The 26,828-nt window shown below is 40.1% G+C and overlaps 1 protein-coding gene across 1 annotated transcript; it reads left to right on the top strand.

The window, feature by feature from the left end:
* The first annotated feature begins 292 nt into the window (after nt 1–292).
* On the top strand, nt 293–25,233 carry kcnh5a (potassium voltage-gated channel, subfamily H (eag-related), member 5a). Its single transcript, XM_057822187.1, has 12 exons — nt 293–407; nt 1,312–1,435; nt 3,720–3,826; nt 3,905–4,033; nt 6,573–6,688; nt 6,775–7,167; nt 10,229–10,321; nt 10,390–10,819; nt 16,985–17,184; nt 20,262–20,514; nt 20,575–20,771; nt 23,184–25,233. Exons 1-12 carry the CDS (start codon nt 335–337, stop codon nt 24,063–24,065), a joined length of 2,997 nt encoding a protein of 998 aa, XP_057678170.1. The 5' UTR covers nt 293–334; the 3' UTR covers nt 24,066–25,233.
* Nucleotides 25,234–26,828: the final 1,595 nt, after the last annotated feature.

Below are 26,828 nucleotides of genomic sequence, written 5' to 3'. Positions count from 1 at the left end.
TTTGGATAATCATTTGTGAATTAATGGATGGTGACTCACGACTGAATGGATGAATGCATATAGATAGCCATGACAAAACCGGAAAAGGTTTACTTCACCCAAAATAAATAAATAAAATCACAACCCTACTGCATTAGCATTCCGCCACAACCTTTACTTTGAAAGCACCACACGGATGCAAATGACTCTCACTCACCCAACGTGCCCGCTGCTCTCCGGCCAGACTCTCTTGCTGCCACTTCACTGCTGAGGTTCGTGGAAGCTCGATGCCAGCCAGCTTCATCATCATCCAGAGCAGCGAGCAGCGCCAATTCTCCACCCTGAAGCCTGCACCATGCACGGGGGCAAGAGAGGACTGGTGGCCCCGCAAAATACCTTTCTGGAGAATATCGTCCGACGCTCCAGTGGTAAGTTTCAATAACTTACTTATTTGTGTTTCTCCCAAAAAATTTTCCTTACAAGCATATACAACATTTTTAAATTAAATTACTCAAATAATGTTTTAAAATACAACATTTTTGCCTCGTTTTACAGCAATTCCCCCTTGTTAGTCTCAAGTTAGTGAGACTTTGGCGCCTGTAATGACATTTCCATCAGGTGGAGATGAAAAATGCATTCTCATTATGCTTCCAGGGATGTTCCACTTACTTTAAGAGGCCCTCCTATATGTTGGCTTATGCCACCTTAAATGCGCTTGCTGCTATTTGATCTCTCAGTAGTGGCTGCATTAGTGCTGAGTGATAAAAAATCTTTACAACCAGAGTGTCATTCACATTACTTTATACTATATTAGCACTGTGCTTATTAATACTCCAACATGATGACACTGCAGATGTATTAACATCAAGTATTTTTGGATTCTAAAGTCATTTTTTTGGCCAAAAAATTGCCGTTTTAAAACTCGTTGACATTTATTCTGATGCAAACCGAGCAAAACACGTTTGTTGAATTAGCGTGGACGTCGTCCGTGTCGTTCCAGCAAAGGCACGCCAGTTTAAAGTGTTCCCCCCCTCCCTTGAAACGTCCAAAGTAATTAGGCGAAAAGGTTTTTCGCTCCTAAAGATTTGCCCGCTTGAGAACTTTCGCAGCTCTTCATGCATTTTTAATCAAGGCCGAGGCGGAAACATGAACATTTTATCAACAACTATTATCGCTGCTTGAAAAATTTAATGCAATTCCATGTTTTTTCCTTTCAGTTTGATACATGTTTAATGTTGTAGAATCGATAATCACACCGATTGGAGGAGATTAAATAACAAATTGTGTTAAAGTGGATGGTGTGATGTTTTTTGTGTGATGTTTTTGTTGCAGAAACCAGTTTTTTGCTGGGAAACGCGCAGATCGTGGAGTGGCCTGTGGTGTATAGCAATGATGGTTTCTGCAAGCTGTCAGGCTATCACAGAGCTGAGGTCATGCACAGGAGCAGCACGTGCAAGTATGTCATCGATAAGAAATCGGTTATTAAATTAACCGACAGGTATTTTTGGTAGTCGATTCATCGTTTGGAGACATTGTTGACCAAGGAATTGTAAACAAACAAACAAAAAAACTAATTTTCTTAACCTTTTAATAGAAAATATTCTATTTACTTCTTCAATTTCAAATTTTTGAATAATATTTAGTTTTAATTTTTTTGTTTAAAAAACAGTGCAAATTATCAGTGTTATTTTTCAATGACTTGATTGCATTTTAAATTATTCATTTATTAAAAATACATCGTCAAAGAATAAAATTGAAACCTAAACTGAAAACATTTTTTTATTTGTATTTATTTTTATACATTGTAAAAGCCAAGTGCAAATATTTAGTTTTATTTATTTTTCAATGGATTGGATTTTAATTTTATTTATTTATTTATTAAATGTAAATATATTATACGTAATAATATACGTAATTAAAGAACAAAATTAGCAAACATTTTTTATTTGTATTTATTTTTATAGGAAAAGGCAAAACCAGAAAATCAAAACAATAATTACACAATTTTTTTTCATAGTTAAAAAAGAAAGAAAAAGGTAAATAATAATAATACATTTTGATATTGGAAGGCACCTTTCTGGCACTCAAGATCACCGTACAATATAATTAAAACATTAAGGCAGATGTAAGGTTAAAAACTATAAAAATAATAATCGACAAAAAATTGTGGTGTGAAAATAAAACAATTGTATAGATGTATAATATATATAAGGTAAAAGCTTTTTTTTTTTAAAAAAACATTCATTTATTTGTTCAGTAAAAAAAAACAAACTTTTTTTATTTATTAATTCGTTTTTCAGTAAATAAAATAAAATAATTTTATAAAACTGAAAACACTCCTCTTTGAATTTTTATTTTTTTTACATTTTAAGTAAATAAAAAATACCATATTTAAATATTTCATTTCTTTAGTTAAAAAATTAAGGAAAACAATTATTCTCTTTTATTGATTGTTTCAATTTTTTTTTAAAGCAACACTTGGTAAGTTTTGAGTTTTGGTCGATTTTAGCGACAGCGGTGGACAAAAGCAGTAGTGTTTTGCCTTAAAGACTGTATTTCCCATGAGGACTAGCGCACACCTGCATAGTGTCGTAAAATCATCATGGTCACCTGCAAATGGACGAAACAACATTTCTGTTTTCAGCGGCTGTGTGAAGGATGAATAGTTACAAGGTAATGAATCCAGTTGTGGCTAAACAACAGCATATGACGGTTAGCAACCTGTGGCTAAGTATAGTGTGGCTAATCCCCCCCCCACCTGAACTCGTTCGTGCTGACGAGTTTGGTTGAGGAGAGGGGGTGTCACGCCAGCGAGTGAAAGCCGGGCCAGTGTTTATTCTGTATATCCAGGTAGCCTCCCTTTTTTTTTCCCTCCTTGGACAAAATTTTTTGTCTGTTTTGTTGCTCTGCCATCTTTGCAGAATTTGCGAGAAAGCGTATGCATCGACTTCTGTCTTTATAACGAATGGGGAGAAGGGGAAGTGACGTATGCCGTAAAGCAGTCAACACATTTGTAGTTTTTTTGTGTGTGTGTGTGGCAGGGTTCCCGCCACCCTCATTAAAGTTAATTAGTGCAGGTGAAACCGATACAGAGCCCCCTCAAAATGTAAAAGAGGTGTCATTCAACTAGTTGTCAGTTGGCATATCATTACAAATGTTATGAAAATATTTTATAGAGGTTGAAAAGTTACCTAGTGTTAAAAACCAAGTGCAAATGAATTTTGAATCAATCGATTGCATTATAATTTATTTATTTATTAAAAATACATCATTAAAGAACAAAATTCTTTTTTTGTTTTTGTTTTTTAATTAGTATTTATTTTTCATAGGAAAAGGCAACAACAAGAAAATCAAAATAATAATTACACACATTTTTTATAGTTAAAAAAAAAGGTAAATATTCCCTTGAATAGCTGTTTTTAAAAAAACAAACATTTTATTTGTTTATTTCTTTTAATGACTTTTTTATTTATTTATTTATTTTTCAATTAATAAAATTTAAATTTAAAATAAAAATGTCATATTTCTTCAGTTAAAAGATTAAGGAAAAAAATATTACTTTTAGTATTAATTCATTTGAAAAAAATAAAATAAAATAAAAATTGATATAAAAAATAGTGGATATTCTTTGTCATTAACTGCCTACGAATTTATTCTATATTTCTTTTTTTTTTTTTTTTAAATGAAATAAGATTATTACAGTAGAAACTGTCTGATTTCTAATATGTTCATCCCCGAAGCTTCATGTACGGCGACTTGACGGACAAGACCACCATGGACAACATTCGACAAACCTTCGACAACTACGAGTCCAACTTCTATGAAGTCCTCCTCTACACGAAAAACAGTACGCTCCCATTTTCCACCTTTGCTCGCTCTCCATTTTCTCATCATTTTGCATTTTTTTGTGTCTGTGACTATATAGGAACGCCAATCTGGCTATACATGCAAGTGGCGCCCATCCGCAACGAGAACAACAAAGTGGTGCTTTTCTTATGCACCTTCCGAGACATCACCCTATTCAAGCAGCCTATTGAAGATGAAGCCACGCGAGGTTAGTCGACCGAAAAAAATGTTTAACGGTGGCTGCCGTCGACGGCGATGGATGTCCGATCCATTTGGACCGGGAGCATCCATCGCCGTCAATGGCGGCAGGAGACTGTCACGAGCAGACGAGAGCGCGGCCAGCTCTCCAGGTGTTGCCAGTGCGGGTCAGCGAGCAGCGACGCCAGTCCGTCCGCAAAGTCCTCGGGGCCTCCAGCGTGCCACCAAGACCTTTTCAGTCTTTTTTTTTTTTTGTCCTCATTACATACATGAAGCAGAAACGACAGTCGGAACACATGAGGACAGTCGCACGCGTTGATGCGAGGCGGTCAGAAACACGTCAAGGACTTCAGTTTTTGACTTGAAACACTGAAATACACATTTAATCTGGATATTTTCAAAAAATTGCTTCAGTTATGAATTAATGAAACTATATTGGCATTATTGTAGCATAAAATGTCATATTCTAGATATTCATGAGTCTTAAATGTAAAAAATACATTATTTTATTATATTTACATTATTAGAGGTCGACTGCTATGGGATTTTCAAATGCTGATTGTTGATATCCAAAACCGATTTTGTAAGCCGAGACATAGATTTCATAATGTATTGACGGGACACAGGCTGATTAATAGGGGGCCTGCATAGTTGGCGAGGCCGTCAAAGCTGGCTGAGTGGAATCACAGACAAAGAGCTTTTTTCGTTGAAAATTCTTGTGAATAAATGCTTATATCCCAGAATTCTTTAGTGATAGGACGTAAAACAGTCTCGATTCTTGGTTAAAAGCAGAAAAAAAAAAAGTCCAGTTAGCATTTATTTTACGTTAGTATGTCGAAGTACAATGCTTGTCTGTTAGCAAATGTAGCAAGCGGCCGCCTGATGTAAACAGAGCTTTTCCGGTGAAAATTCTTGTGAATAAATGCTTAGGTCCCTGAATTCTTTGTAGATATGGACGTAAAACAATCTCGTTTCTTGGGTAAAAGCAAAAAAAACGTGCAGTTAGCATTTATTTTACACAAATATGTCGAAGTACAATGCTAGTCTGTTAGTGAATGTACTTAGCGGCCGTCTGATGTAAACAGCGCTTTTCTGGTAAAAATTATTGTGAATAAATGCTTAAATCCCCAAATTCTTTATAGATATGGACATAAAACAGTCTCAATTCTTGGTTAAAAGCAAAAAAAAAAAAAACTAGTGTTAGCTTTATTTTATATAAATATGTTGAAGTACAATGCTAGTCTGTTAGTAAATGTAGCTAGCAGCCTCCTTATGGAAACAGAGCTTTTCCGGTGAAAATTCTTCTGAATACATGCTTAAATCCCCAAATTCTTAATAGGTATGGACATAAAACAGTCTCGATTCTTGGTTAAAAGCAGAAAAAAATGTCCAGTTAGCATTTATTTTACGTTAGTATGTCGAAGTACAATGCTAGTCTGTTAGCAAATGTAGCAAGCGGCCGCCTGATGTAAACAGAGCTTTTCCGGTGAAAATTCTTGTGAATAAATGCTTAGGTCCCTGAATTCTTTGTAGATATGGACGTAAAACAATCTCGATTCTTGGTTAAAAGCAAAAAAAACGTGCAGTTAGCATTTATATTACATAAATATGTCGAAGTACAATGCTAGTCTGTTAGTGAATGTACTTAGTGGCCGCCTGATGTAAACAGCGCTTTCTGGTGAAAACTCTTGTGAATAAATGCCTAAATTCCCAAATTCTTTATAGATATGGACGTAAAACAGTCTCGATTCTTGGTTAAAAGCACTAAAAAAAATTGTGGTGTTAGCTTTATTTTATATAAATATGTCGAAGTACAATGCTAGTCTGTTAGTGAATGTACTTAGCGGCCACCGGATGTAAACAGAGCTTTTCCGGTGAAAATTCTTGTGAATACATGCTTAAATACCCAAATTCTTTATAAGTGTGGACGTAAAACAGTCTTGATTCTTGGTTAAAAGCAAAAAAAAAAAAAAAACTGTGCAGTCAGCTTTATTTTACATAAATATGTCAAAGTACACTGCTAGTCTGTTAGCAAATGTAGCTAGCAGCCGCCTAATGTAAACAGAGCTTTTCCGGTGAAAATTCTTGTGAATACATGCTTAAATCCCCAAATTCTTTATACAGTAGGTATGGACATAAAACAGTCTCAATTTTTGGTTAAAAGCAAAAAAAAAAAACAAAAAAAAACATCCAGTTAGCATTTATTTTACGTAAATATGTCGAAGTACAATGCTAGTCTGTTCGTGAATGTAGCTTGTGCATGCTTTATGTAAACAGAGTTTCTCTGGTGAAAATTCTTGTGAATAAATGCTTAAATTATGGAGCATAACGCTAACATCACAAATTACAGTTAACATACTGTATCTAACTGCATAAGTGTAATGGTATTTTCTTTGAAGCACTTTTGGCTGCCTATTTATGATTTTACCCTCTACTGCCCTCAGCTGGAATGCCCTGCAATTACATTTACATGTAACGCCAACTCAACAAACCTGTCCCCTTTTATTGTTTTTAACCAATCATTCCAAATTAATACTATTTTCATCCAGGCTGGACAAAATTCGCCAGGCTAACGCGAGCGCTAACCAACAATCGCAACCTGGTCCAGCAGATGGCGCCGCTAAGCAAGACGGAGGTCACCCACAAACCGTCCAGATTGGCAGAGGTTGGCATACAATTTCAGTAAATGAAGACCATCTGTCGCTGTCAATGGCGAGGAATGAGTTAAATCCCGAGTTTGGTCGGTTTTAGGCCCTCCAGCTGGGCTCGGATATCCTCCCCCAGTACAAGCAGGAAGCCCCCAAAACCCCGCCCCACATCATCCTGCACTACTGCACCTTCAAGACCACGTGGGATTGGGTGATCCTCATCCTCACCTTTTACACGGCCATCATGGTGCCCTACAACGTCTCCTTCCGCACGCGGCAGAACAACCTGGTTTGGTTGGTACTGGACAGCATCGTGGACGTCATCTTCCTGGTGGACATCGTACTCAACTTCCACACCACCTTCGTGGGACCTGCCGGCGAGGTCATATCGGATGCCAGGCTCATCCGCATGAACTACGTTAAGACCTGGTTCGTCATCGACCTGCTGTCGTGTCTGCCTTACGACATCATCAATGCCTTTGAGCATTTCGACGAGGTGGGTCGGTGTCGATACGAGCTGGGATGCAGGGGCGGGACTTAAGGCTTTGTTTGTGGGCGTGAACGCTAGAACTACCAAGGGTGGATCAGTTGATAAAAATCACTTTTGTTACCAGAGAAGGGTCATCTGACTCCAATCAGCATATCTTTTGTGAGCATTGAGGTCCGCATTAGTCATTCCCATTCACACTCGCAAAACCACCGGGTTGGATTGCTCCAATTGGCATCCTGAGTGTTTGCACAGGCAAATGGGAACCATGAGGAAGCAACTAGGAGGCCTGCCACAATCAAATACTTACAGAGGGTGAGGCAGGTCCTCAAAAGTCAGCTGAATGGCAAGAATAAGATCCATGCCATTAACAGCTATGCCCTACCAGTAATCAGATACCCTGCTGGCATCGTATCCTGGCCACTGGGAGAGATGCAGGCTACCGACATCAAGACAAGGAAGCTCCATACAATGCACGGAGGGTTTCAGCTTAAGTCCAGCATCCTGAGGGTCTACACAAAGCGGAAAGAGGGAGGCCGAGGACTAGTGAGCATCAGAGCCACTATCCAGGAGGAAACTACATCCCTCCAAGAGTACATCATGAAAATGGCCCCCAGTGATGACCACATCAAAGCAGGGTGTGAGATGCTAGCAAGCAAGGCATACATGGAACGACATAATCAGGTAGGAGCCATAGTGTACAGGAAGATCTGTGCCGAGTACAGACTGGAGACCCCGGAGTCAAAGTCGGCAACACTTCCAAAGGTGGTCGAGAACAACCGAGCCAAGATCCTGTGGGACTTCCAGATCCAGACAGACAAACTGGTGATGGCCAACCAGCCTGAGATAGAGGTGGTGGATAAACATCAGAAGACAGTAGTAGTGATAGATGTAGAAATCTCGAGCAATAGCAACATCAGGAAAAAAGAACACGAAAAGCTGGAGAAATATCAAGGGTTGAAGGAAGAGTTGGAGAAAATGTGGGCAGTGAAGGCAACAGTGGTGCCAGTAGTGATCGGGACATTAGGGGCAGTAACCCCCAAGCTGGGTGCATGGCTCCAACAGATACCAGGAACAACGTCCGACGTCTCCGTTCAGCGCAATCCTAGGGACAGATAAGATCCTGCGCAGAACCCTCAAGCTCCCAGGCCTTTGGTAGAGGACCCGAGCTTGAAAGGAGAGACCACACCGCCCGGGTGGGCGAGACAACGATTATATATACACACCTACAGTAGGGCAAATAAGTATTTAGTCAGCCACTAATTGTGCAAGTTCTCCCACTTGAAAATATTAGAGAGGCCTGTAATTGTCAACATGGGTAAACCTCAACCATGAGAGACAGAACGTGGAAAAAAAACCAGATAATCACATTGCTTGATTTTTAAAGAATTTATTTGCAAATCATGGTGGGAAATAAGTATTTGGTCAATACCAAAAGTTCATCTCAATACTTTGTTATGTACCCTTTGTTGGCAATAACGGAGGCCAAACGTTTTCTGTAACTATTCACAAGCTTTTCACACACTGTTGGTGGTATTTTGGCCCATTCCTCCATGCAGATCTCCTCTAGAGCAGTGGTGTTTTGGGGCTGTCGTTGGGCAACACGGACTTTCAACTCCCCCCACAGATTTTCTTTGGGGTTGAGATCTGGAGACTGGCTAGGCCACTTCAGAACCTTGAAAAGCTTCTTATGAAGCCACTACTTTGTTGCCCTGGCTGTGTGTTTGGGATCATTTTCATGCTGAAAGGCCCAGCCACGTCTCATCTTCAATGCCCTTGCTGATGGAAGGATTTTCACTCAAAATCTCTCGATACATGGCCCCATTCATTCTTTTCTTTACACAGATCCTGGTCCCTTTGCAGAAAAACAGCCCCAAAGCATGATGTTTCCACCCCCATGCTTCACAGTGGGTATGGTGTTCTTCGGATGCAATTCAGTATTCTTTCTCCTCCAAACACTAGAACCTGTGTTTCTACCAAAAAGTTCTATTTTGGTTTCATTTGACACATTCTCCCAGTCCTCTTCTGGATTATCCAAATGCTCTCTAGCGAACCGCAGACGGGCCTGGACGTGTTCAGCAGGGAGACACATCTGGCAGTGCAGGATTTGAGTTCCTGGCGGCGCATTGTGTTACTGATAGTAGCCTTTGTTACTGTGGTCCCAGCTCCCTGTAGGTCATTCACTAGGTTCTCCTCGTGTGGTTCTGGGATTTTTGCTCTCCGTTCTTGTTATCGTTTTGACGCCGCGGGGTGAGATCTTGCATGGAGCCCCAGATCGAGGGAGATTATCTGTGGTCTTGTATGTCTTCCATTTTCTAATAATTGCTCCCACAGTTGATTTCTTTACACCAAGCGTTTTACCTATTGCAGATTCAGTCTTCCCAGCCTGGTGCAGGTCTATAATTTTGTCTCTGGTGTCCTTCGACATCTCTTTGGTCTTGGCCATAGTGGAGTTTGGAGTGTGACTGACTGAAGTTGTGGATAGGTGTCTTTTATACCAATAATGAGTTAAAACAGGTGCCATTAATACAGGTAACGAGTGGAGCCTCGTTAGACCTCGTTAGAAGAAGTTAGACCTCTTTGACAGCCAGAAATCTTGCTTGTTTGTAGGTGACCAAATACTTATTTTCCATTGTAATTTGGAAATACATTCTTTAGAAATCAAACAATGTGATTTTCGTTTTTTTTCCACATTGTGTCTCTCATGGTTGAGGTTTACCCATGTTGACAATTACAGGCCTCTAATCTTTTCAAGTAGGAGAACTTGCCCAATTGGTGGTTGACTAAATACTTATTTGCCCCACTGTATATACACACACCGCATTATAAGGTGCAGTAGTCATAGAAGTAGTAGTAGTGGCTGGGGTTGCGTCATTCAATGAATTAATTACAGTAAGTTTAAAGTGTCATTTTACATTTAACTCTAATAAAAAATATTTTTTCAATCCTGATAATCATTCCTTTCTGTTTTTAATATACAGTATAGCTATCATTTATTTTTGTATCAGTTTTGGGGGGTAGATTTAGTGCTATATAAATAATCTTGAGTTTCCTTTTTTTTCTTTGAAAGGACTTCATGACACCTTCTTCCCCTGCGGGTCATATTCGCGACACGTCCAACTTCCATAGGAACGGCACCAGAACAGAGGACTCAGTACTTCCAGTAAGTGACTGACCCGCTCTCTTTAAACAGGGGTGTGCAGACTTTTCCTCACTTGTTTCCTCCCACAGGGTCTCAGCAGCCTCTTCAGCTCACTGAAAGTCATCCGTCTCCTACGTTTGGGCCGAGTGGCCCGCAAACTGGACCACTACTTGGAGTACGGCGCCGCCGTGCTGGTCTTGCTGGTGTGCGTCTTCGGGCTGGTGGCCCACTGGCTGGCGTGCATCTGGTACAGCATCGGCGACCACGAGGTCATCGACGAGACCACCAACAGCATCAAGACCGACAGCTGGCTCTACCAGCTGGCGCTCAGCATCGGGACGCCGTACCGCTACAACGCTAGCGGCACGGGGCAGTGGGAGGGCGGCCCCAATAAGGACACGCTCTACATTTCCTCGCTGTACTTCACCATGACTAGCCTGACCACCATCGGATTTGGCAACATCGCGCCCACCACGGATGGGGAGAAGATCTTCTCCGTGGCCATGATGATGGTGGGATGTGAGTACAGTTTGACGAATTCTCTAGCTTGTGCAAATATTGTTTAGTTTAGTGAATGACTGGCTGCCATTGATGCCGAGAGACGTCCAATCCATTTAAATGGAAGGGATGGCAGTGAATGATAATGTTTTAGATCTGCTAACAGCATTAAAAAAATGGATTGAAATATTATATATATTTTCTTTAGTATTATATTTTTTCAATTACTGGTATTGTATTTGTGCTAATTTTATGAATTCATTTAATTTTACTTTTAATTATGTATTAAGGTGTTGCCTAGTCAAAGTTTGATGAGATTTTAATGCTTTTGAAATCTAAACATTATCAAATTTTTATTTTTATTATTTCATTTTATTCTATTTTTTATTTTAATCATGTATTCATTTTTCATTTAATTTTTTTTTCTATTTAGAGGGTGTCAGATTTTGATGAGATTTTAATATTTAATTATAAAAACGGAATATATTTGATTTACATTTTACTTTTGTATTCCTTTATTTTTTAATTAATTTAATTAATGTATCTATTTAATTTAACTAATTAATCTATTTTTCTCATTTTAAAGAATGTTGCCTAGTGAGATTTTGTTGAGATTTCATTAGTATTGAAATCCAAAAATTACTACAAATTTTATTTTCATTGTTAATTCATTTTATTCATTTTTATATTTTAGTTATGTGTTCATTTATTTTTCATTTAATTTTTTTTTTTCCATTTAAAAAGAGTCCAATTTTGTTGAGATTTTAATTTTATTGGAATCTAAACATAAATACAAAATTTTCATTATTATTTCATTTCATGCAATTTTTTATTTTAATCATGTATTCATTTATTTTCTTTTTATTTATTTTTCTCCATTTAAATAGTCCAATTTTGATGAGATTTTAATATTTAAGTATGAAAACTCAACAAAATATATTTTATTTTAAAAAAAATTGTAGTTTATATTTTAATTTTATGTCCCTTTATTTTTTAAATTAAATTGGATTAATTAATGTATTTATTTTTGTCATTTTAAAGTGTTGCCTAGTGAGATTTTGTTGAGATTTTAATATTATTGAAATCTAAAAATTGATAAAATATTTTTATTTTCATTACTACTTTATTTCATTAAAAATTTTATTTTAAAAATGTATTTATTTATTTTTCATTTTCTTTTCTTTTTTTTTCCATTTAAAGGGAGTCAGATTTTAATGAGATTTTAATATTTGAGAAAAAAAAAATCAAAATATATTTTATTTTTTTAAAAATCCTTTTTTTTTTTTAAATGAAATTAAATTGAATTAATTAATGTATTTATTTTCCTCGTTGCCTAGTGAGATGTTGTTGGGATTTTAATATGATTGAAATCTAAAAAAAAATTATTTTTTTATTTGTATTATTTCATTTTATTCAAAGTTGTATTTTAATTATGTATCCATTTATTTTTCATTTTATTTTTTTCTATTTAAATGGTATCAGATTTTGATATGATTTAAGTATAAAAACGAAACAAAACATTTTTATTTAAAAAAATACATTTTTTCTAGTTTATATTTAAATTTTGTATTCCCTTATTTTTAAATTAAATTTACTTTTATCGTTTTAAAGGATGCTGCCTCGTGAGATTTTAAGATTATTAAAATATAAAAACTAAATATTCATGGATTCTATTAAGGCCATAGTAAATTTCTAGAAAAATATATAGTGTAATAATCAATTTAAACATTTTATTTATTCTTAGATGCTCCTCACTCCTTTTTATTTTGTTGTTTAAATTTAAAAAAAAATGAATTGATTAAAAAGAAAAAAATCAATGAAAAAAATATATATGCAGGATATATCTATTTCCTCCTTTTGTTCTATAACCCACTGATTAACTCCAGATTTGTACCAAAACATACATTTTGTTCCTCTATTTCTGTACGTGAAGGTCCTTTTGCATGACTGAAAGTGAGCCGACCCCCTCCCTTGTCCACTTGCCAGTGTTAGGTAATAAAATAGACAATAGGCAACACTAGGCTGGTGTTCCCATTGAAGGCACGGAGTTTACTGTGGAGAAAGAGAGCGCTTCTTTGATGAAAAGTGACATGTCGAGCACACGTGTGGCTTCTATGGGGGTCTCTCAGCAGGAGGGCCGGACGTCACCACCTACTACTTAGTGTACAGTATGACATCTTCATTCCGAATGAAGGGTTATCTTTAAAAATATCAGAATGTTATGTTCATTTAACTCATTGACAGCGATACACTTCAAATCAGTTGAATGTGTTTCAGTGTCGCTGCCAGCCTCTCACAATCCAAATGGATTGGACGTCTATTACCGTCAGATAGTTCATTTATGAAGTAGTTAATTTCAAAACAGGACATTTTAAAGCAACTCTGGTCCATTTAATTTCATTTTAAATGAATTAATAATAGAAAATTCATTTAAAAGGATTAAAACTAAAAATTAATTAATAAAAAAAAAACCACATTAAAATTTGAAATTAAATAGTAAACAATGAATAAAAATTAAAGATGATTCAAAATGATTTAACTTAATACATTTATTAATTTTTTAAATGTACATAAATTAAATTTAACACCTTAAATTATGAAATTACAGGGGCACAACAGGCTTACTCCCCCTCCCCCCAACCGAACTCAGCCACACGGTTGCTAACTATCATTTGCTATTGTTTAGCCACAACTGGATTCATTACCTTATTACTATCCATCCTTCACAAAGCCGCTGGGAACAGAAATGTTGTTTTAATCCATCTGCAGGTGACCGGGGGATTGATTTTTGATTGATTGATGATTGATTGATTTTACGACACTGTGCGGGTGTGCGCTGGTCCACATGGGAAACGCAGTCTTCATTAAGGCAAAAGACTACCACTTTTGTCCACCGGTGTCGCTAAAATGGACCCAAACTGAAAAGTTACCAAGTGTTGCTTTAACTAAATTTTATTAATTAAAAAAAAATTAAAATGTTCGTAAATTAATTTAACTCTTAAATCATGAAATTAAATGTTTTTGTTTTTTTTTAAAACGACTTTTTTTTTTTGGGGGGGGGGGTCATAACCGGTTTATTCATTTTAGTTTTTATTAACATTTGATTTCATACATCCATTCCTGTAATATAAATAAATATAAATTACAGTGGGGCAAATAAGTATTGAGTCAACCACCAATTGTGGAAGTTCTCCTACTTGAAAAGATTAGAGAGGCCTGTAATTGTCAACATGGGTAAACCTCAACCATGAGAGACAATGTGGAAAAAAAAACAGAAAATCACATAGTTTGATTTTTAAAGAATTTATTTCATAATTAGAGTGGAAAATAAGTACTTGGTCACCTACAAACAAGCAAGATTTCTGGCTGTCAAATAGGTCTAACTTCTTCTAACGAGGTCTAACGAGGCTCCACTCCTTACCTGTATTAATGGCACCTGTTTTAACTCATTATCGGTATAAAAGACACCTGTCCACAAACTCAGTCAGTCACACGCCAAACTCCACTATGGCCAAGATCAAAGAGCTGTCGAAGGACACCAGAGACAAAATTGTTGACCTGCACCAGGCTGGGAAGACTGAATCTGCAATAGGTAAAACGCTTGGTGTAAATAAATCAAGACATACAAGACCACTGATAATCTCCCTCGATCTGGGGCTCCATGCAACTTCTCAACCCGTGGCGTCAAAATGATAACAAGAACGGTGAGCAAAAATCCCAGAACCACACGGGGGGACCTAGAGAATGACCTACAAAGAGCTGGGACCACAGTAACAATGGCTACTATCAGTAACACAATGCGCCGCCAGGGACTCAAATCCTGCACTGCCAGACGTGCCCCCCTGCTGAAGCCAGTACACGTCCAGGCCTGTCTGCGGTTCGCTAGAGAGCTTTGGATGATCCAGAAGAGGACTGGGAGAATGTGTCAGATGAAACCAAAATAGAACTTTTTGGTAGAAACACAGGTTCTTGTGTTTGGGGGAGAAAGAATACTGAATTGCATCCGAAGAACACCATACCCGCTGTGAAGCACGGGGGTGGAGACATCATGCTTTGGGGCTGTTTGTCTGCAAAGGGACCAGGACGACTGCTCTGTGTAAAGGAAAGAATGAATGGGGCCATGTATCGATAGATTTTGAGTGAAAATCTCCTTCCATCAGCAAGGGCATTGAAGATGAGACGTGGCTGGGACTTTCAGCATGACAATGATCCCAAACACACAGCCAGGGCAACAAAGGAGTGGCTTCGTAAGAAGTATTTCAAGGTCCTGGAGTGGCCTAGCCAGTCTCCAGATCTCAACACCATAGAAAATCTGTGGAGGGAGTTGAAAGTCCTTGTTGCCCGACGACAGCCCCAAAATATCACTGCTCTAGAGGAGATCTGCATGGAGAAATGGGCCAAAATACCAGCAACAGTGTGTGAAAAGCTTGTGAAGTGCTACAGAAAACGTTTGGCCTCCATTATTGCCAACAAAGGGTACATAACAAAGTATTGAGATGAACTTTTGGTATTGACCAAATACTTATTTTGCACACTAATTTGGAAATTAATTCTTTAAAAATCAAACATTGTGATTTTCTGTTTTTTTTCTTCTTTCCACATTCTGTCTCTCATGGTTGAGGTTTACCCATGTTGACAATTACAGGCCTCTCTAATATTTTCAAGTGGGAGAACTTGCACAATTATTGGTTGACTAAATACTTATTTGCCCCACTGTATATCATAGACTTCATAATGTATGGACTGAACACGGGGCCGATAAATAGGGGGCCTGCATTGTTGGCGAGGCCGTCAAAGCTGACCGAGTGGAATCACAGACAAAGAGCTTTTTTCGTTGAAAAGTCTTGTGAATAAATGCTTAAATCCCCAAATTTTTAAAGGATAAGGATGTAAAATTCTTGGTTGAAAGCAAAAAAAATCAATGCAGCTAGCATTTATTTTATGTATATATTGCGAACTATGATGCCAATGCAGTAGCGGCTAATTTCTCTCATTGATTTTTTTCACGTTTCAAAATGCATGCATGGTACGAAAAATATAATAATGGCCTTGAATCTGCAGCTACAGGGAGCATCAGTTTGAAGTTATTGCTGCCAAAGGGGGGGGGGGGGGGGGGCAAAATAATAAATGTGATGGTTCACTTACTTATTTTTCCCATTTCTGTCATTGTTTGCATACTATCCCCATTAAAATATGAAAATCTATCAATGTTTGGGTGGTTTTGGTTAAAGCAGACATTGCTTCTTCATCTGTGTGGTTTTGACAAAGATCCAATCACATTTGATGGCGATTTTATGCAGAAATGTGAGAAATTCCAAAACGTTCAGATACGTTTTCATACCACTGTATATACATACACATTAAGTAGAGGTCGCTCATAGCCAATTGGATGCAAAGAATGCTGGGCAATAGCCAGTGGCATAGCAGCTTTAAGTACAGTATGTTATATTTAGTAAACTCTGGAAGCTGCGAGTACCAGCCATACCGTTATTCTTATCTTTCGTATCCTGAAATTTCTTTCGTATCAAGAGGCATAATTTTCCCGTTGAGGCGTCTTAACCTGAAAATTCTGTATGTAGAGACGTTCGTAAGTAGAGGTACCACTGTATTAGTATTAGAATAAGTAGTTGTTGCGAATACAAAGTACATTAGAGTACATTTCATTCCAGAAATTACCAAAGTACTCCTCCAATCCTGTTGCCATCACCTAAACGTCTTGACACCCCAGCTTCTTCTCGCCAACCTTTATCCGCCTCCCTGTGCACCATCATGTAAAGTGATGCACTCCCAACACTGACGACAACGCAAAGTGACAATCGCGCCTCTAGCTTGGCACCCCCCCTCGAGTACAACGCCACCACTACCATGCCGGCGGCGCTGTTGCGAAATCACGCCAACTCCTTGGTCCGCGCTATTGTGGGCTACAATTACCACCGATAAATGTCCTGCTATGGATACGCTGATTACGCGAAGTCGGACAAAGGGAGCGTCGCATCTCGCCGCATCTGCGTCCGAACCTTTTTCCCCTCCACTGGCTCCATTAGAGACGCTGACTGACTCTTTGAGGTCAAAGCAGGCGGCCACCGCTGCTCACATGGCGGCTATGCATTATAAATAATAATATACAGTACAATGCATCTTGTGCACTTAAAGAATGTCATGTCATTTGTCCGCATACCTTTGCAGCGTTGCTGTACGCCACCATCTTCGGAAACGTGACCACCATCTTCCAGCAGATGTACACCAACACCAACCGCTACCACGAGATGCTGAACAATGTCCGCGACTTTCTGAAGCTTTACCAGGTCCCTAAAGGTCTCAGCGAACGTGTCATGGACTTCATCGTCTCCACTTGGGCCATGTCGAAGGGCATAGACACAGATAAGGTAACATTGCCATCTATAGCACGGGTGTCAAACTCACTGGCTGCCATTGACGGCTGTCCACATCCAGTCAATTTTGACTGGGAGTCAAATTGGTGTCAAACGGTGTCATTGGCACTGGAAAATAAGCATTAACAGCCAGTTTCATCGAACTGGACATCTATTACTGTCAGCAGAGGCGTAGCAAAGGTCCCCGGGTGCCCCAGGCAACAGGCAACATGGGGCCCTTTGAGCATGTGCAAGTAAGGGGAACAGTTGGACTTGGAGCAATAGCATATTTAATAAAAGTCTAATAACGCCTCGCTCTCATAGAGCGCTTTTTAGGACACTCAAAGTGCCCCCCCCCCCCATTGCATTAATACATACATATTTGCGCAGTAAAATGAACACGAAGGTGGGGGGGTTCAAGTGCGCGCTGCATATGGTCATCTTGGCCATAAAATTGGCGAAAACTAAGCACTTTACACTCATATGGATGTACAACATCATTTTAAGATGCTAAACTAACACCTTCCCTCTTAAAGCAAATGTAATACGAAAATAATGTAAAGAACGCTCTCCTCGACGCAGCGAGAACGAGTGGGATCAACCAGCCGACGTAACAGGAAAACCACGAAACGGTCGCGCTGATAACGGCTCTAACTCATCATAAGAACTTTATGGCATGAAGAGGAAATACTTACATTCGTTCATGGACGCACAGATTAATCATCTAACAGGTGGGGTGGCTGTCCTCTGCTCGAAATGCGCACCTTACGCTTACGCCTATTCTCGTTCTCAGAATATGCAGCGCTTGTGACGTAGGACAATAACAGGACTGGTTGCCAAGGAAACGTACGCAGCGGCATACCGCATACCCAAGGACCCTTGCTAAAAGGAGTATTAAAATTGCTTATAAAATCGTTTAGAATTACTTTAGATGCATATATGTTATATTTTTCTTATAGAGTATTCAACGAGGAATACGATAGACCCATTAATAGACTTTCTTGGAAAAATCACCATTTCTTTAAGTAGTCACATGAATAATGAGGTGGCCTGTGAAAACCAACATAAAATATTATAGCAAGGACTTATCATAAAGTTTTTGGTGAATCACTCTTTGCACATACATGCAGTGTTAAAACTGATTGGACTTGCTTAAAGATGTATGCCAATTGGGACTGATAACAGAATTGTTAGATAATCTGCCAAATGATTCCATGGTATTGAATCACTCCCAATACTTGTAGCTACGACAGTGCGGTGAAGCTGAGTGTGCTAAATCTTTGTGTGCCAAATCTGTTGGCCCTCTGGGGGCCCCTGCTGGGTGGGGGCCTTAGGCAATTGCCTGCGTATGCCTAATGGGACGCTACGCCTCTGGCTGTCAATGGCAGGCAATTAGTTAATTTCACGTCAATTCATCGTAATTTTGGTGTTCTTACGTGTAACTTCCGGCAAATTTTGTTAACCGCCAACTCGAAGATGAAGCATTATGTGGAAAATTCTGATCTTTCCCTTGTTCTACGTATAGTCATATTTGACAGTAAAGCTGAACTTGAACTTAAATTCAATCAAGGGCGTAGGTTTGGTCTCAACATTGGTAGGGATGCTATAACAGCATAATCTGCATAGACACTTTTTGCTGTGGACGTGACATTAATAAGATTAAACAGATTGGGTGAACGGCGGTCAGGGCTACGTTTCTCACAAATATGCTGATGTGCTGTCTACGTAAAAATGAAATAAGGTAAAATTGTTATTTTCAAGTAAGAAAATGGGAGAAATCCCCCTTTCTTCGTATAAACGAAATTTACAGTGGTTGTGTTTTTGTGTGTGTGTTTTTTTTGGGGGGGGTTAAAGAAATATCTGTATAGGTTGCAAAGATAATTTTTAAATGAATGCTGGAGAAAATAAATAAATATATTTTAATTAGGGCTGTCAAAATTATCGCGTTAACGGGCGTTAATTAATTTTTTAAATTAATCACGTTAAAATATTTGACGCAATTAACGCAGATGCCCTGCTCAGACAGATTTAAATGACAGTACCGTGAAACGCTCACTTGTTGTGTTTTATGGAGTTTTGCCGCCCTCTGCTGGCGCTTGGGTACGACTGATTTTATAGGCACCTATGAGCATTGTGTAAGTAATTATTGACATCAACAATGGCGGGCTACTAATTTATTTTTTGATTGAAAATTTTACAAATTTTATCAAAACGAAAACATTAAGAGGGGTGTTAATATAAAATTTCTCTAACTTGTACTAACATTTTTATTTTAAGAACTACAAGTCCCTCTATCCATGGATCGCTTTAACAGAATGTTAATAATGTTAATGCCATCTTGTTGATTTATTGTTATAATAAACAAATACAATCCTTATGTACCATATGTTGAATGTATGCAGTCTTGTGTCTTATCTTTCCATTCCAACAATAATTTACAGAAAAATATGGCATATTTTATAGATGGTTTGAATTGCGATTAATTGAGATTAATTACGATTAATTAATTTTTAAGCTGTAATTAACTCGATTAAAAATCTTAATCGTTTGACAGCCCTAATTTTAATTAATGAATAAATGCACAGTTGAATTAACGTTAAACGGTAGAAAACACATACAGTACAGGAGGACACTTAAACTGCTTCCTCCTCGAATTTTGCAGGTTAGCAAGTTCACACAGTTTAATGTTATGCTAACTGTGATGCAGGTCGGACTTGCAGTAGCAAAATTCTACTTACAGTGGCTACTGCTGGCCGAAAAAAAATTCTAATACACCTCATCTTTAAAGGGGGTGGAGGAGGCGGCATGTTGATATATATTTCTGTTGGGTTGTGTGAGTGTGCGTGTTTGTTTGTTCTAGTCATCAGCCAATCAAACGTGCGTTTGAGGGGGAAAAAATGGACCGGCACATTCAGCAAGTGAAAAAGGGGTAAATGTAAGTCCCCTTACATGTAATGAAAATACAGTAATTAATACTGTAAAACTTAATAATGGAAGAGTCAATGAAAGGAATGAAACAAGGACGTGTGATGCTAGCTAGCACATAAAAACTTAGCAACTTTGTTTTTGCGATTTATATGCTGTTTTTTCAGGTTTTGTCGATCTGCCCCAAAGACATGCGGGCGGACATCTGCGTCCACCTGAACCGTCAGGTGTTCAACGACCACCCAGCCTTTCGCTTGGCTAGCGACGGCTGCCTGCGTTCGCTAGCCGTGGAATTCCAGACCACCCACTGCGCGCCCGGCGACCTCATCTTCCACATCGGCGAGAGCGTCGACACGCTCTGCTTCGTCGTTTCCGGCTCTCTCGAAGTCATCCAGGACGACGAAGTCATCGCCATATTGGGTAAACCATATTTTGTTGGTACCACTTGCTAACTGTAATGACAGTAGCGTTGTCACGCAGGCAAAGGCGACGTTTTCGGTGATGTCTTCTGGAAAGAGAGCACCATGGCGCGAGCCTGCGCTAACGTGCGAGCGCTTACCTACTGCGACCTGCACGTGATCCGGCGGGATCCACTGATGCGGGTTCTAGAGTTCTACACGGCTTTCGCGCACTCCTTCTCGCGCAACCTTATCCTCACTTGCAACCTACGCAAACGGGTAAAGAAAAACACATTTTGGTTGTTTTGAGTATTCTTAAGTTAATGACAAAGAGTTAAACTAATGTCCTGCAGTGTAAGAATCCGACAAGTTGATTAATTAGCGTAATGACCTTCTAGAGTACAATTACTGCCAACATTTATTCACAAGCAACTAGCGATAACATTTGACTTTGCGCCAAAAATAAAAATAATAACGTTTTGGCTCCGGCTTCAGACTAGCGTAGCTGTGCAGTGATTGCATCACTGTTCCATTAGGGCCTCCCCCAGGGCATTGCTGCTTTCAGCTCTTTAATATTTCAACTAAATGCAAATGCTGAGCTTAGCTTTAATGCTTTTTAACAACAACAACAGAAAAATTCTACATTCCCGCTCAAAAGTGCTGTGCTGGTTCAAAACACATTACTGAAATGAGAGCACGCACCAAACAGTAGCCGTGAATTCTGCCGACTCCTGTTTTTTTAGGTTTTGTGGTCTATTTTTACAAAATGACAATTGGGGTACTTGTCAATCAATGTATCAGTGAATAATTATACAGGTTGTCGCCCGGTTATGAAGGAGTTCCCTTCCTAGGCTGGCGACGTAACCCGACCCGCGGCTCGTGACCATAAGTGAGGATAGAAACGTAGATCGACTGGCCTTTTGGCTCAGCTCCTTCACCACAACGGACTGGTATAGAGTCTGCATCAATCCGACTTTTGATCTCCCACTCTCTCCTACCCTCACTCGTGATCAAGACTCCAAAATACTTGAACTCCTCTACTTGGGGCCAGATCTCATCCCTGACCCGGAGAGGGCACGTCACCCTTTTCCAACTCAGGACCATGGTCTCGGATTTCGAGGTGCTGATCTTCATCCCGAAAGCTTCATACTCGGCTGTGAACTGCTCTAGTGGGAGTTTGGGATCACGGCTTGATGAAGCCAACAGCACCACATTATCAGCAAAAAGCAGAGATGCAATGCTGAGGCCACTAAACCGGAACCCCTCAACGCTTCGGCTACTCCTAGAAATTCTGTCCATAAAAATTACTAACAGTCCAACCCTCACTGGGAATGAATTCGACTTACTGCTGGCAATGCAGACCAAACTCTGACACTGGTCATACAGGAACCGAACTGCCCTTACTAAGGGGCTCTGTACCCCGTACTCCTGGAGCACCCCCCACAGGACTACCCGGGGCACACGGTCGAACGCGTTCTCGAAATCTACAAAACGCATGTAGATTGGTTGGGCAAACTCCCAGGCACCCTCAAGGACCCTGCCAAGTGTGTAGAGCAGGGGTGCCCAAGTCCAGTCCTCGAGAGCCCCCATCCGGCTTGGTTTCCATGTCTCCCTCCTTTAACACAACTGAATCAAATGATCAGCTCATCAGCAAGCGCTGCAGGAGCCTGAGAATGATCCGGATTATTTGATTCAGGTGTGTTGAAGGAGAGCAACATGGAAAACAAGCTGGATAGGGGCTGTCGAGGACCGGACTTGGCACCCCTGGTGAAGAGCTTGTCCACTGTTCCACAGCCGGGACGAAAACCGCACTGCTCCTCCTGAATCCGAGATTCGACTTCCCGACAGAAACTCCTCTCCAGCACCCCTGAATAGATTTTATTGGGGAGGCTAAGGAGTGTGATCAAGAGATCAGGCCAATTGGAGCAGTGGACGTAAGGTGATTGGTGCCTTTCAGGGCAGCAATCCCTGACAGCGGTAAGGGATGCCGTCAAGCTGAAGAAGGAGGCATACCGGGCCTTTTTGGCCTGTGGGACTCCGGAGGTGGCTAACAGGTACTTTCTGGCCAAGCGGAATGCAGCTTCAGCGGTCGGCGAGGCAAAAAGTCTGACATGGGAAGAGTTTGGCAAGGCCATGGAAAACAACTTCTGGACAGCTTCGAAGAAATTCTGGTCCACTATCTGACATCTGAGGAGAGGAAAGCAGTGCACCATTAACACTGTGTATAGTGGAGATGGGATACACTGCTGACCTCGACTCGGGACGTCGTGAGTCGGTGGGGAGAATACTTCGAAGACCTCCTCAATTCCCCCGACGCGCCTTCCTTTAAGCATACAGAGTCTGGGGACTCCAAGGTGGGCTGTCCTATCTCTGGGGTCGAAGTCACTGAGGTGGTTGGAAAGGTCCTCGGTGGCCATGCCCTGGGGATGGATGAGATCTGCCTGGAATTCCTAAAGGCTCTGGATGTTGAGGGTTGTCGTGGCTGACACGTCTCTACAACATCACATGGACATCGGGGACAGTGCCTCTGAAATGGCAGACCGGGTTGGTGGTCCCCCTTTTTAATAAGGGGGATCGGAGGGTGTGTTCCAACTATAGAGATGCAATACTGAGGCCACAAAATCCAAATGGTTAATACTGTACTTAAATACATTTTAAAAATCTAATCTTTTTCCCTGATTTTCACGGCAGGTAATCTTTCGAAAGATCGCTGACGTGAAGCGAGAGCAAGAGCGTCAACGGACCGAGGTGGCGCTATCCATTCCAGACGACCATCCAGTCCGGAAGCTTTTCCAGAGATTCCGGCAGCAAAGGGACGGCCAGACAGCGGGAGAGTATCTCGACGGCAACTGCGTGCAGGAAGAGTCGCCGCACGCCAACGCGACTCATGGCCAAGCGGAGAAGTCGGAGCAAAACTGCACCGCGGATGTCGTCGCTTCCCAACCGACGGCTTGCGTAGAGAAGCCGCCAAGACTAGGGGTCAACAGAGAGGGAGCCGGGAGCGTGGCTGCCCGAAGAGGAGGGGCTAGAGGTTGGGCAAAGTTTAAAAACGCTACCTCGACCGCACCTCCGACCGAGCAAGAAAAGCCACCAGAGAAGGCGGAGCCTCGGACAAAAGGATCTCTGTCGTCCGAGCAGATAGCGACTGACAAGAATCAGAAGGACCAAGGGGAGGTTGGGAATGCAGGAGAAGCAACCGCTCTGCATAAAACAGACTCCTGCGACAGCGGCATCACTAAAAGTGACTTGCGCATTGACAGGGTCGGAGACTCCAGGAGCTCCTTCGAACGCAGCCCCATGGAACGAAGCCCCATGGAGCGGAACCCCTTCGGCCAGGAGCGGGACCTGCTGCAAGCGTCGCTTTACGACGCCAAGGTGGAGCTGACAGCTGATATTCGGGCGCTCGGCAGCCGGCTTGCTGTTCTCGAGGCTCAAGTGGGCGAGATTCTCCGGTTGCTAACTGTCAAAAGAAGACTCTCACTGCCTCCCACGTCTTCACCGAGGCCCAGGTTCAAAAGTCAAGATGCTGTCGCCGCTTCAGTTAGACCCAGAAAAGACGACGGGCCCTTTTGAAATGGAACTGGAGACAAACACTAGTTAGCTAGTAGCTAGCTTGCCTGCCAAAGAAATGTTCAAAAACACTGCATGAAAAAAAGACGACACTACAACTTTACCACCTTTGACTCAACTCATTGGCTGCTATTGACGGTGATTGATGAACAAAAAAAACAAACAAACCATTTTTACACCTACCACAGAGTAACTTTGTCATATTACCATTTACGATGCTAAAACTCAGGAAGCATATCAAAACACTCTACAGTTATAACGGCTTTAAAGTCATGTCACAAATTGACATTGCCTGCCATTGCAGATGGAAACTGACTAGCTAGCTGACTAGCAGTGTTGTTTTCCTCAACGATGACTATAACGAAAATATTTCGTCAACGAACAACTTTTTTTCATTACGATGACGAGACGATAACGAGCTAAAAACATGTTTTGGGAGACTAAAACCTAACGAGGTGAATGCTAGTTTTTCTCTGAAGAGACGAGAACGAAACGAAAATGCGCAATATTTTCCGTCACATATTCACAACGGGTGACATTTTATGTGTAGTTCGCCTGTATCATAGTAGTGTCTGGTTGTGTTACTCATGTGATGTGCTGCTGCCCTTCAGTCTCCAGGCTTGCGCACACGGTAAGATTTGTTTTCTTATCTTGGCCAGAGAGAATATGCAATGTTGCTTTAGCCTTAAAAGGTCTGTGCTGACTGATCATCACACTAAATGATGCATACTGTAGCATAGCATTCACATTCGCGTTAGACTAATGCTAACGGCTACCTTTTTTTTTTCTTACATACACTTAGTGGCGTCCAGGTGGGCATAATAAATTGAAATTAATGCCGTTGGCGTTGTCCTTGTAGATGTTACAATATCTGTCAATATTCATTTGAAATAGTTGGAAACTATTTTGGGAGTTAATTTTCTTGATTTTACAGACATTTTCAGTAATAGTCGACTAAAACTAGATGACTTTTCATCATTAAAACGAGACGAAGACACAGTTTGAAATGACTAAAATATGACTAAGACTACCGTAATTTTTGGACTATAAACCGCTACTTTTTTCCTTCATTTTGGGCTTATTTCTGGATTTATTTGGGTAAATAGGCAACACATGCCTCCTTGTATGTATTGCAGTGCTACAGATGTAAAAAACAATCAAAATTCATGTTCTGTGCCAATTATTTATTCAGTTACTGTTCCAGTTGTTTCATTAATTGCTAGTTATGGTATTTGGTAACACTTCATTTAACAGTGGCACCATAAGACTGTCATTAGACCATCATAACTATGACATGACACTATCATGGACATTACTGAATGTTTATGACAGATGGCATTATGTGTCATCTGGCAAATTATGTTACTAACTCTATTAAAGTCCAGTTTGGATCTTTTACATCCATTCAAAAGTGAGATAATTTGCCGAATAATGCTAAATGACATCTGTTATAAGCATTCATTAATGCTCATGATAGTGTCATGCCATAGTTATGATTGTCTAATGACAGTGTCATGGCGACACTGTCAAATAAAGTGTTACCAAATGCCATAACTAGCAATTAATGAAACAACTGGAACAGCAATTGAATAAATAATTGGCACAAAACATGAATTTTGATTCATTTTCATCTGTAGCGCCGTAATGCATGCTCGGAGGCATGTTGGACAAAAATAGCGTTGACAGCAGGTGGCAGAAGAGGTTGCCTGTCTCCCCCAAGGGAGCAGTGATGGCCAAATGAAGCCTCTTGAAGCAATAACGCTTTGCAGCCAATTGGTTCAAAGCTTCATGGTGGTTCATTTGGTCTTATGACAATCGTATGATGCCACTGTGAAATAAAGCGTTACCGGTTTGTATCTTTTGTTGAAAAGATCCCATAATACAGTGAGTACAGCTGCAGTTTATAGTCCATAGATAAGCCACACTGGCTTATCTATGGACAAATGCCGTTTTCGTGTCACATTTGGTGGGTGGCGACTTATAGTCAGGTGCGACTAATAGTGCGAAAATTACTGTAATAAGTATTTTCGTCCAAAAGACCAAAATGAAGAGGAAAGTTAAAAGTGCTGCGAAAAACAACACTGCTGACCAGCATAGCTAACAGTCCCTCAAAAATGAGTATTCAAGCAGTTTATTACACTCCAGGTGAACTGAACTGCAAAGCTAACCAGTTTCTTTAACGAACGCCTGCTAGCTTAAAGCTAATATACAATGGACGAGGCCATTCACTTGCATATTAAGATTAGCATTTGTTTACAAACACCTCGGTTATATTCATGGACAAGAAATAAAACTCTCAGGCATACCAAAAACAAGTTATATTCACAAAGGACTGTTTGCGAGAGGCAGAGTAATCAGTCATTCAGAGCTGCTAATTCTAGTTTCTTTTGTTTACATTGCAGATACAGTACTTAAAAACACTAGTTAAAATGTCTATGGCTGTCAATGGCAGTGAATGAGTTATGACTTTCGTGGCCCTGAAGAGATAGATGGGACTCCCCAAATTTTGGCGCAATTCAAAATGTAAAAAGTAGAGTTTAAAAAACAAACAAACTGATGTTACTAAACCACGCAAAATGTTATGCTGGACTTCCACCATATAGAAGTGAAAACATTTTTTTGGATCCTTGCCAAAACCAAGATTTTTCGCAATGAAGTGTACATCCTCAGCCAATCTCACGATACGCTTATGAAGGTTTTCGACAACCTGAGAGCCTGATGGGAATTTTGTGAGGGCAGCATTACCTCTGCCGCTTCCAGGCTTAT

The sequence above is a fragment of the Corythoichthys intestinalis genome, chromosome 19 (assembly GCF_030265065.1).
Source record: "Corythoichthys intestinalis isolate RoL2023-P3 chromosome 19, ASM3026506v1, whole genome shotgun sequence".
Classification (NCBI taxonomy): Eukaryota; Metazoa; Chordata; class Actinopteri; order Syngnathiformes; family Syngnathidae; genus Corythoichthys; species Corythoichthys intestinalis.
The sequence above is the reverse complement of the archived record's forward strand: the minus strand, read 5'-3'. Positions and strand labels throughout refer to the sequence as shown.

Excerpts from the sequence above, each read along its gene's own strand:
- kcnh5a (XM_057822187.1), top strand. The coding sequence starts at position 335 with ATGCACGGGGGCAAGAGAGGACTGGTGGCCCCGCAAAATACCTTTCTG. Across the intron at positions 4,034-6,572 it reads TGAAGATGAAGCCACGCGAG|GCTGGACAAAATTCGCCAGG; the intron begins GTTAGTCGACCG and ends ATTTTCATCCAG. Across the intron at positions 10,322-10,389 it reads CAGAGGACTCAGTACTTCCA|GGTCTCAGCAGCCTCTTCAG; the intron begins GTAAGTGACTGA and ends TTCCTCCCACAG.